At 45.9% G+C, this 11,886-nt stretch overlaps 1 protein-coding gene across 1 annotated transcript; it reads right to left on the bottom strand.

Moving 5' to 3' along the window:
• Positions 1-4,854: 4,854 nt before the first annotated feature.
• On the bottom strand, positions 4,855-10,345 carry MXD4 (MAX dimerization protein 4). Its single transcript, XM_015424914.1, has 3 exons — positions 10,181-10,345; positions 8,153-8,312; positions 4,855-6,783 (listed from the first exon to the last, which is right to left on the bottom strand). The coding sequence occupies exons 1-3, from the start codon at positions 10,343-10,345 to the stop codon at positions 6,635-6,637; spliced, it is 474 nt and encodes a 157-aa protein (XP_015280400.1). The 3' UTR covers positions 4,855-6,634.
• Between the last annotated feature and the right edge of the window lie 1,541 nt (positions 10,346-11,886).

The raw sequence follows: 11,886 nt of genomic DNA, 5'->3' as shown, positions 1-11,886 counted from the left end.
CTCTTTGGGGGCAAGGTGCTCAGGCTAAAGGTGGCTAGACAACTTCATGCTTTCTTGAACAAGACTGGAATGGGCCCAGATAGCCAATCGGTTTTCATAAGTGGTTTTTGGAATAGATTAGCCCACTGTCCATGCAATTCACCCAGTAGGTTCAGGACAGACAAAAGGAAATACTACTTTACAGAAAGAGGGATTAAAATGTGGAATTCACTGCCAGAGGATGTAGTGATGGCCACAGGAATAGCTTTAAAAGGCGATTAGACAGATTCTTAGGAGCTGCGGTGGCTCAAGTGGTTAAGACACTGAACTGCAGACTGTGGAAGGTCAGTAGTTCAGCAGTTCGAGACCCGGGTGCCGCATGACGAAGTGAGCTCCCATCACTAGTTCCAGCTCCTGCCAACCTAGCAGTTTGAAAGCAAGAAATTGCAAGTAGATAAATAGGTACCACTTCGTTGGGAAGGTAACAGCGTTCCGTGCGCCTTGGTGTTGTCACCCGGCCACATGACCACGGAAACGTCTTCGGACAGTGCTGGCTCTTCGGCTTTGAAACGGAGATGAGCACCGCAACCCTAGAGTCGGACTCGACTGGCTTTCGAGCAAGGGAACCTTTACCTTTACTGATGTAGTGGTGTAGTGGTTAAGTGCGTGGACTCTAATCGGGTTTGATTCCCCATTCCTCCACTTGCAGCAGCTGCTGGATGACCTTGGGCAAGCCATAGTTCTGTCAGAACTGTTCTCTCAAGGACTCTTCTGGAAAGAGCTCTCTCAGCCCCACCTACCTCACAGGGTGTCTGCTTGGGGGGGGGGAGGGAAAGGAGTTTGTAAGCCGCTCTGAGACTCCGAGTGAAGGGCGGGGTATAAATCCAATCTCTTCTTCCTCTTCTATGTGAAAATGCTTGGGCGGTGTTGACCTGGGAATTAAAGTGTCATCAGTATGCTGATAACACAGTTCTTCTCCTTTTAGACATCAGGGAAGTTCTGAGGTGATAATGGGCTGGGCAAGAACCAATAGGCAGAACCTGAGTCCAGACAAGCTGGTGTTGGTGGTTGGATTCTGCACCAGATCCAGCGCTGAGAAGTCAATACTACTGTGGATGGGTTTGCACTCTGCTTGGAATCACGGAGTCACAGTGTGACAGAGGAAGCAGAGTTTAGTTTAGCCTGTGTGGCTATGAGAAAGTTCAACCTGTGTGGCTATATATATTTGAATTGAGAGAGTTGAGCCTGTGTGGCTACATATGAGAGAGATAAACCTGTCAAAGTTGAGTTTTGGTGTATGAGAGACACTGTGTGATGCCAAGCTTTGTCAGTTATATTTTCTTTAACAATTGTTCAAAAATATCCAGAAACCTATTTTGTTCTTTTGTAAATCATTATTTGTTTTAAACGTATCCCAGCAATCAGAACACTCCTTCCTCAGGGCCACATAGTCCTCTGAAGCACCCAGACTGGGTCATTCTACCAAAATAGATTTGGAATTTTTAATTCCTGGTGGCAGCGGAAAACCACTAAGTTCATGTACACAGAGTATGGTTTAAAGGAGAAACAGTCTCCCCAATAAGCAGGACGCCACAATGGCACACAGAAGAAGGCCTTCAGATCATAATTTTGGCCACTGGGCAAAGTCACGGGGCAGCAGGTGATCTTCCAAATAACCGGATCCCGGACTGTGTGAGGCACATTGAATTGGGGGCCAGTGTTTACACAGACGCAAGACAACTGTTCAGTATAAATGACATAGTGCCTACTTCACCACATTCCGCTGCCACCAGGAATTAAAAATTCCAAATCTCTCAATTCAAATATATATAGCCACACAGGTTGAACTTTCTCATAGCCACACAGGCTAAACTAAACTCTGCTTCCTCTGTCACACAGACTCTCACAAAAACACTCCACACTCCTCTCTCTACAAAACATAGAATCACCTAAGACCTCTCTCCTCCCACACTCAGTCATCAGCCAATCACGTCACACTTATCTCCCTCTATCACTCTCCTTACATTACTGCAGTCACATTAAACATTTAAAGAGACACACACCAAAACATGAAATCATTACAGCCATCTTTTCCAAGGATGGCCTTAGTTGTCCTCTGCCAGTCCCAGAGTGGGCTCAATTTTGAGGGGTTGGTAAAGACATACTTACCCAGGCTTTTGTTTATTAGATTTGATTTTAATGCAACATTTCCAGGCTGGTATTTTGAGAATTCATATTTTTAAAAAAGGTATGTAAGCAGGCTGAGCACCTTTGGTGAAGAAAGCAGAAGGGATTGGATTTCTACCCCGCCCTTCACTACCCAAAGGACTCTCAGAGCGGCTTACAAACTCCTTTCCCTTCCCCTCCCCACAATAGACACCCCTGTGAGGTAGGTGGGGCTGAGAGAGCTCTTTTGAGGACTGATCTTTCAAGAACAGCCCTGCCAGAACTATGGCTTGCCCAAGGTCATCCAGCAGCTGCAAGTGGAGGAGTGGGGAATCAAACCCAGTTCTCCCAGATTAGAGTCCGCACGCTTAACCACTACACTAAACTGGTGTTGTTGAAAGTCTCACAATGCAAGCAGAGTGTAAAAAAGCTGTGGTGATATTCTTTCTCATTAGGTTGCCAACCCCCAGGTACCTGGAGATATCCTCTGAGATTACAACTGATCTCTGGATTTAGGTGGGTAGCCACGTTGGTCTGAAGCGACAGAACAAAGTCTGAGTCCAGTGGCACCTTTGAGACCAACTAAGTTCTATTCGAGGTGTGAGCTTTCGTGTGCAAGCCCACTTCTTCAGATACTTTGAAAAGGACTTCCTTAACCCTAAGGCCTAATCAGAGTCAAGATGTATAAGTAACTGAGCAATAAGTACAGCTAAGAGTGGATTAAGGCAGTTGGTAAGACCTGTGAATAGCAGCAGTATATCTCTAAACACATAGTTAGAGCATCCTTTACCTCTCTAGTTTCCATCAATGCCAACAGCAATTCTGGAGGGCCGATTCAATCCAACTCCATTGGCCCATCGTCTGTGTATTTGTGGTACCCACAAATTTGAGGATTTACCTCACCATGTTCTCTTTTGCCCACTGCATTCTAGTCCGAGGGCTAAATTTAGTGGAGGTAGGTGGGGCTGAGAGAGCTCTTTGGAGGACTGATCTTTCAAGAACAGCCCTGCCAGAACTATGGCTTGCCCAAGGTCATCCAGCAGCTGCAAGTGGAGGAGTGGGGAATCAAGCCCAGTTCTCCCAGATTAGAGTCCACGCACTTAACCACTACACTAAACTGGCAGGAAATGATTAAAAGAAAACAAGCCAGTTCAGACACAACTGTGAATCCAGCCCACCCTGAGGACACTGATTGGGTGGGAAAGATGGCATTAAAATGTTTTAAATAAATCAATATGACGGCATACGGGGCAGCAGGCAAAGATTTCCTGTTCCAGGTGGGCAAGTCCTACTCCATGCAATAAGAAGCAGTGTGTAAAATTCACCTTCGTGAATCCACTTGTACCAAATCCTTCTGAGTAACAATATGATCAGTACCAAACTCGCAGTTTAATAATCAACTGCATTTGTTTGGCAGGAGTTACCACACCAATGAATTGGGGGGGGGGTCATAAAAAGGAAATTTTCATTTTAAATTGGTGTCAGAATACTGGAATAATCTTTATTGAAAATATAAGATCTACAAAGCCACTGATACCCAATCTGGAAGAGTTCATTAAATTGTGCACATTCATTACTAAGAGAGAATGTCAGAGTGGCATAAGATACAACAACAGTCATTCTGAGATTCCTTTTCTGTTGCTCTAGGCGTTCCCCCCCCTCCCCCCAGTTTGAAAGGCTCTTGCTCAGGAGCTCTTCTTCACAAAGGAAACGTTTTGCAAGCCATGAATAGTGTCATTCGATAAGCTGAACACAAGCAACAACATGACCTGATGTTTCCTCCCATTGACAGTTGCGTATTAAAGTAAACGTTTCAAAATTTCATGATTTGGAAATTTATTTATGCACCAAACGAGATAGTGATTCATGCTGCTTATCAGCTACACACAATGCTAAATATTGCAATGTCTCTTCTCCGCTGAAGATTCCCGTAATACGCAATTGTGCATAGCAGGCACCAAAACAGCATCCCACAACAGGTGCACTGAGTTCAAATTCAGCTGCCAGAATTCCATGAGCTTAGGCCCCTCCCCCAGGACTGGAGCGGCTACAAAATAAGTTAATTTTAAAAGGATGTTTTTCCTTTGTTGGCAAGTTCCGAGCTGTTGAGGGGAAGCAAACAGAGTAAAGCTGCCGGAAGTACAGTCGATATTTATTTTCCGTACCGTGAGCACGAAGGGGGAAATATGTATACTTAAAAGGGCAACAAAAAGTATTTGCTGCATCGTTATTGTGTATTATGAGAACTGAGTACTGTTCGGTGTTAAAGAAACTTCACTGCGCATGATGAGACTGTTCGGTGTTAAAGAAACTTCACTGCAGCCTTGGATTCTCGGTATGGGTGTGGGAATGACAGCGCAGCTCTCTCTTGCTGCTTCACTGGAGGCAAAGTAACACAACTAAGCTCAGTTGGGGTTTTTTGTGTTAGTTTTTAAGAGGAGGAGGAGGAGGAACAGGCATACGTAAAATGGTGACCAAGGCACAGCAGGGCTAAAGCCGAGAGTCCCTCTCTGAGACTCTGGTCTGGGTTTATATCATTCCCTTTCACTATACAAGTAAGAAGAGTTAAGAAAAATATAATACAAAATCTTTTACAGGATATATTTACAGGAAATACACTACTTGTCTGAAGCACGTATAGCTTTTTAAATCCTTTTTTTTTTTTTATAAAAAGATCTTTATTTAAAGCAGTAATGCAAAGATTGGTCCATTTTTTAGGCAAAAAAACCAGCAAGCAAAGGTCTAACGGCTTCGCTAAGCTTAAACTGTATTAAAATATACTTCTGCAGTATTGCTACAAGTGGGGTAAATACGTCTTAAACATCCTGATGAATTCCTAAATAGATCAGCGATCTTACAGCATTCTGTGAGGAACTGAATTGCCACTATAGTAGAACGATAATGCTTGAAAGGAATATTGTTTTAGGTGACTAGCCGTGTTACGTCTGTAGTCGCGGAATAAAACTTCAGCCTGGTAGCACCTTAAAGACCAACAAAATTTAAGGTGCCACTGGACCTAAAGATTGTTCTAAAAGAAATGAGAGTTACTTAAACCCATGCCTTCCATTCACTGTGCTGGCAACTATATACAGGGAAACACAACGCTCAGGAAGTCCCCCTTCCTTCCAAACTGAAGTTATCCACCTCTGGGATCCTAGGAACTCTGAATCCACTGACAAAACCCCTGCCATGTAGTACTCACTGTATGACAACCAGTGCATCAACTGGCAGTTTCCCCTTAAATAAGAAGGGAACGGGAAGGTGACTGTTTGAGTATGGAACGTTAAAAGGAACAGACCTGGTCAAGGCTCATCACACTTTCTGCGCACATGACGCATGGACCCTGACGGAGATATTCACTGTCTACCACAGGCACCCCGCATTCAATAAGGACCGGTGCACAGCCCACCTGTACGTGGATAGGCTGCCTAGACGGCTGGTTTCTTATGCCATGAGGAAGCCTACGGGCAGATGACACGGTCTGAGAAGGCAGCAGATATACAAACAAATTAAAGTTCCTGAGAGCTGAACGCTAACTATAAATACATCCTCTAAGTATGTAAAGAAAGGAGGGGGGGGAAATATGAATACTAAAAATCGCTGCGGACGCCAAACGAGAGACAGTTGTTTTGTGCCTTAAAAAGCTCATACCACAATAAATCACACTTGGGGGGGGGGGCAAATCCACCCCACCCCACCCCCCGTAACTTAATATGACTAGCTTTCTAGAACTAGTGCTGAAAAACGAAGAAAGCCGGGGTGATTGCATGTTAATTAAGCCATGATCAGAACTGGCGCTAGCATTCTATCGAGAACGTACAAATTAAATACTTCTTTTTTTTTAATAGTCTCTCTCAAATGTTGAAAGAATCTCTTTCGAACGATCTTTGGCTAGCAAAGATTTTTTTTTTTGTAATGATTAAATATAAAAGGCATGTAACTCCCCACACTGGCTTGCGAGCCTTCGTCTGCTTGGGGCCCTGATCCAAAGAAGCGGCAGACGCAGAAAGGAGGCTCCACTTGCTGCTGCTTCTCTTCCTACCGCTGGGAGAGGCACCAGAAGGTGAGCGCCACGGATCTCTCTACGCGCCATTCTGCTCTGTACACCTAAGTGTTGACATATAAAAGCAAACTGATGAGGGGTGGGGGTGGGGGGGGAAATCAAAGTGATTAAGCTGTTTGAAGTTTAATGCTCTGATGGATTGTTCCCCCCACACACACACCCCATCAGCAGCCTATGTGATAGAATCTGAAGCCACAACTGTGTCTCATCTCACACTACAGTGGGGGGAAAAACATGATTGACCATTTATTCAATCATCTCTTCATAGTTTTGGGAACCTTGGAAGAGAAACCTCCTTCTGGAGTGTCGCGGCAGAGGATCTCTGGAGGAGTGGCCATCGGCAAAACGTGGGCATTTTGCTTTTTCTCCTTTTTTGTCTTAAGTGCTTCGATCCAAAGGTCCTGAGTTGAGTGGTTCGTTCGGACGCTACACAAGCCGGGCGCTCAGTCTGTGGGAAGGTGCGTAGCCCGTGTCGCTGGAGCTGCCTTGCAAACTGCACTGGTCTTCCGTGTCGCTGTAGCTTCCGCTGCTGTCCATCTCGGCTGGTGTGAATTCAATGCCTTCAATGTCTACCTCTGAGAGAGAGACAGGAGAGAGAAACGTTCGCTTAAACACCGGAAAGGGGGGGGGACGGGACTCCAGACCCGTGAGGAACAAAACCGTTCAAAAAGCACTCAGCATTGGTACAGAATGTGTGAATATACTGTGTGGGGAACGTGACAGAAGGAAGTTAAAGAGTCCAACGGCACCTTTAAGACCAACAAAGGTTTATTCACATGAAAGCTCACGCCTTCAAGGCGTGAGCTTTCATGTGAATAAACCTTTGTTGGTCTTAAAGGTGTCGTTGGACTCTTTAACTTCGTTCTATTGCTTCAGACCAACACGGCGACCCACCTGGATCTATCTATGTGGGGATGTGGTTAGAGTCAGACTACGAGTTGTCAGGAGGGCTGCTAGGTCCCCCCCCCCGGCCACCAGCAGGGGATGAGGGGGGGGAAGGAAGAGTTGCCAGATCCGGGTTGGGAAATTCCTGGAGATTTTAAGATGGAGCCTGGGGAGGACAGGGGGACCTCAGTGGGGGTACAATGCCACAGAGCCCACCCTCTAAAGCAGCCATTTTCTCCAAGGGAACTGATCTCTATAGTCTGGAGATGAGCCGTACTTCCAGGGGATCGCAACCCTACTTGGCAGAGACAGCTTCACATCCCTGATCGGCCAATAAAGCTCACTGGGTGACCTGGGGCCAACCATCACTGTCTCAGCCAAACCGACTTCGCAGTGATGCTGTCAGGACAAAAACGGAGGCTGGCGTAACCATTCGCTGCCCTGTGTTCCTGGGAGGACAGCTGTGCTAAAAAATGTACAGATAGATGATTTTCTTTTCCTCCAACAACTACGCTGGGAAGTAGTAAAAGGTAAAGGTTTCCCTTGCTCGAAAGCCAGTTGAATCCGACTCCAGGGGGCGGTGCTCATCTCCGTTTCAAAGCCGAAGAGCCAGCGCTGTCCAAAGACGTTTCCGTGGTCATGTGGCCGGCATGACTAGACACCGAGGCACACGGAACGCTGTTACCTTCCCACCGAAGTGGTACCTATTTATCTACTTGCAATTTCTTGCTTTCGAACTGCTAGGTTGGGAGGAGCTGGAACCAGAGATGGGAGCTCACTCCGTCATGCGGCACACTCAGGTCTCGAACTGCTGAACTACCGACCTTCCGGTCTGCAATGCCTCAAAGTCATTGTTCTCAGTTCCTCCCTTAATGCCCCATCTTATCTTCTAATACTTCTCTTAATGCTTCTTATCTGAAAATTGTTCTACAGTAGTTAGCCAGTTCATCCAAATTTAAAACAATCCGTTCCATTCCCTTGTGCAGGAAACTGTCTTCAGCAGCCTCTGCTGGTTTATATATTCAACCAACAGCAGTGACAAGCCTGGATTCCACTTACCTTGTTCAGAATCGGTGGATATGGTTGATCCCAGGCTATCCGTGCGGATGCGTTCCAGACCCTGCACGGAGAGTTGCTCCAATCTACGCTTGAGGTATCGATGTTCTCGCTGTAACTGTTCCTTTATGTTTAGAGCCTTCCGGTCCTGTTCTTCCAATTTCTAATGAAACCAATGAAATCCATTTAATTTCTTACTGTTCTGATTATTCTTGTGGCCAATGAACACGCAACGCTGAGCGTTCTGCCAAGCAGAGAACTTCTGAGCACTGGTCTTTTTTTTTTGGTATTGTCATCTGTGCCAGCAGAGAATACAAAGACATCATTCTCACAAAGCAAAAGCAGTTGATTTTTTAAAACCCGTACTAAGAAATACAGTTAATTTTTGTTTGAAAGTTATAGATTGATTATATCTCATGGCTGACACATGAGATGAAGCAACGCAAGTCTTCAGGAAATACGGAACGGCACCAACCACGCCTGCTATGACGACACTACTGGCAGACATATTTTTACAAATATTTAGTGCTGGAGTGTACAATACAACCTTGTAGCTGGGGTGGGCATATGCCTCAAGAACCTGGGGGTATTGCTGAGGGACAGGGAGCAGACTCCATGAATACGATGCATGCACAAAGGGCCGGCACGGCAGCAGCTGAGGCCACCTCCCCCCTCCCCGAAAGCCCTCTCTGCCACCTGTCCTCCCCACAGCTGCCAGAAGGTCGTACAGACAGCTAGGAGTCCCCAGCCGCTCCTCTGCTGACCGCTCCCTCCCCCTGCTTGGTTCTGGCCAGGGCTAGTGCAGCAGCACTAAGCAAGTAGTCAAGGGGGCTGCGTGTCCCTCCCTAGAGATGTAAAATTTCCGGAAATTAAAAAATTTCTGGGGAAATGGAAATTGTCGGAAAAATTGGAAAAAATGCTACATTAGCACTTCTTTTTTCTCAAGTGCTCAAGTGGTTAAGATGCTGAACTGCAGGCTGTGGAAGGTCAGTAGTTCAGCAGTTCGAGACCCGGGTGCCGCATGACGGAGTGAGCTCCCGTCTCTAGTTCCAGCTCCTGCCAACATAGCAGTTCGAAAGCAGGAAGTTGCAAGTAGATAAATAGGTACCGCTTCGGTGGGAAGGTAGCAGTGTTCCGTGCGCCTCGGCGTATAGTCATGCCGGCCACATGACCACGGAAACATCTCCGGACAGCGCTGGCTCTATGGCTTGGAAACAGGGATGAGCACCGCTCCCTACAGTTGGATTTGACCAGCTTTCGAGCAAGGGAAACCTTTACTAGCAATCCCAATAAACATTGTTAGGGATGGAAGTTGGGGGTGAAGAGACAGCTGCTGGTGGCAATGGAATGAGGAGGTCTGATGGGGAGAAGAGCAGCAGCAAGAGAGGGCAGGCAAGTGGGGGTGGTCGGAGGGGTGGACGGTACTGGGGAACGTGAAAGGAAGAAGCTTGGGCGGGCAACAAAGTGGCGCTGGATGCGTCACCGCTTTCTCCTTCCTTCCCCAGCTGCCGCCCCTGCCCTGAACCAGGAGAGGTGGTACAAGTGGTAACCAGGAGGAGGAGGAAGGGAAGGAAGCAATGGGCCCTCCTTTCCCACCGCAAGTCCCTCGTGGGTCCCAGTTTGTTTGGAGCCTAATTCTAAACATGTTTATTCTGAAGTAAAGCCGGCAGAGGCTGCTAAAGACAGTTTCCTGCACAAGGGAATGGAACGGATTGGATTCAACTGGCTTTCGAGCAACGGAATGTTTGCGCGCACTGGCAAACTCTTAGGGCAGGAGGCGCCCACAGGTACGTCAAGGTAATGTAAAAAAACCCATTAAAATTATGCTTCAGACACATCCATTTTAATAATAGAACTGTTTGGGTGCCAGCCAATGGGCAATGGAGTCTACCCCACAGCCTGGAGAAGACTATCCCATACCTAAAGCTGACCAAGAAATTGAGGACACGGGTTACAGATTCCAGTCATCAAGAAAAAAGAACCCTCAGTTCCTAGAAAGGGAAACATTCAAATCAAAATATTCTGCTTTACCTTAATGTGTGTCTTGGCCCTTTTCAGGAGGCTGAGTGTCGTGTGTCTAGTGCTATCTGGCCCCAGAGGGACAAGCTGCTTCAGCTCTTCCAAATACAGCCGAAGCTTAGCCCGCCTGGAAGTGGTAGAAATCAGAGCGTTATTTCCCCCACAGTAACCCGACATAGGCAGCAGTTCCTTCTGCTTGCTACCTTCTGCACAGAATGCACGGCAGCAACGATTGGGTTTTCCCTTTAGATCCCAATAATTCTCTGCACAAGAACAATTTATCTTACAGCACATTTCCTAGAAAAACATATTCCAGGGACGAAAGGAAAATGGACACAGACAGCTGAGCAGGTGAGAACTGAGGCTGTACAGCAAGTGAGTGTTAGTGGTCTTTTTTTTTTAATTTTCCTGGTTGTAGAAATTTACTCCCCAAGTAGCAAGATTCCAAACAACAGGGACTCACACGAAGTGTACTCATCCCAGAGGAATGGGTGTTGATTTGAACTATTCCTATTGTAAACTGAGAAGCAGTGTGTGCGTGTGTGTACACATCATGGGTTCAAACAGCAGCCAAAATGCATAAAATATAAAAGTACAGCAGGATAAAAAATGCACAGCTGTGCAAGACATCTGTGAACAGATGCTTTCACAACTCCTTTACGGGACAAACCCCGATAACCTTAAGCCCTGAAATAAACCATCAGCCTAGGGTCCGTCACTAGCTTCTATTTTATTCCAGAAACTTGGAATATAATTTTCTTTAAGAAGAACCATTTTCTTATACCATACAGATGTCAGTGAGGAAAAAGGAGAGCAAAGTGGGATCCCAGATCCCACAGACATTGTTGCCTTATACTGAATCAGACCCTTGGGTCCATAGAGGTCAGCTTTGTCTACAAAGGGGGGAAAAAACTCATGAAGGCAAAAAAATATTACCCTAATGGCCTGGGGCACAGAGATCGTGCAGACTGAACTGTCAAAAAGGGAAGACGCTCAATGTAGCTTAAAGCTAATAGTTTACATTTATACAATAATACACATATCAATATCAGTAAATAACATGTTCTGTGGTACAATAAATTTCATAAGTAAATTCATCAAGTGCAGATGAGTCAGACAAGTCAACCAGGTACAAGTCAGTCAAACAGGTAATGAAGGTTCCAGATAGTAATAACTTTGTTTCGAAGGACTTCTTCGTGAACATAATTTCCAGGAAGGTCCGAGGGATAGAAATCACAACAAGAATTTCCCATAATCAAAGTGTGCAAATTTCTACAAGTGGGCAACCGGTCACTTAACTTTACGGGGAAATTACTCCAAAACATCTATCTGCTGGTATTGCCTCAAGGTAGTAAAGAATTATCAGACTAGTAAAAAGTAAAGGTACATAATTTCCAGGAAGGTCCGAGGGATAGAAATCACAACAAGAATTTCCCATAATCAAAGTGTGCAAATTTCTACAAGTGGGCAACCGGTCACTTAACTTTACGGGGAAATTACTCCAAAACATCTATCTGCTGGTATTGCCTCAAGGTAGTAAAGAATTATCAGACTAGTAAAAAGTAAAGGTTCCCTTGCTCGAAAGCCAGTTGAGTCCGACTCTAGGGTTGCGGTGCTCATCTCCGTTTCAAAGCCGAAGAGCCAGCGCTGTCCAAAGACGTTTCCGTGGTCATGTGGCCGGCATGACTAAACACCAAGGCACATGGAACGCTGTTACC

The sequence above is a fragment of the Gekko japonicus genome, unplaced genomic scaffold, assembly GCF_001447785.1.
Source record: "Gekko japonicus isolate JY-2015 unplaced genomic scaffold, Gekko_japonicus_V1.1 scaffold1478, whole genome shotgun sequence".
NCBI lineage: Eukaryota > Metazoa > Chordata > Lepidosauria > Squamata > Gekkonidae > Gekko > Gekko japonicus.
This window is presented reverse-complemented; position numbering and strand designations above follow the sequence as displayed.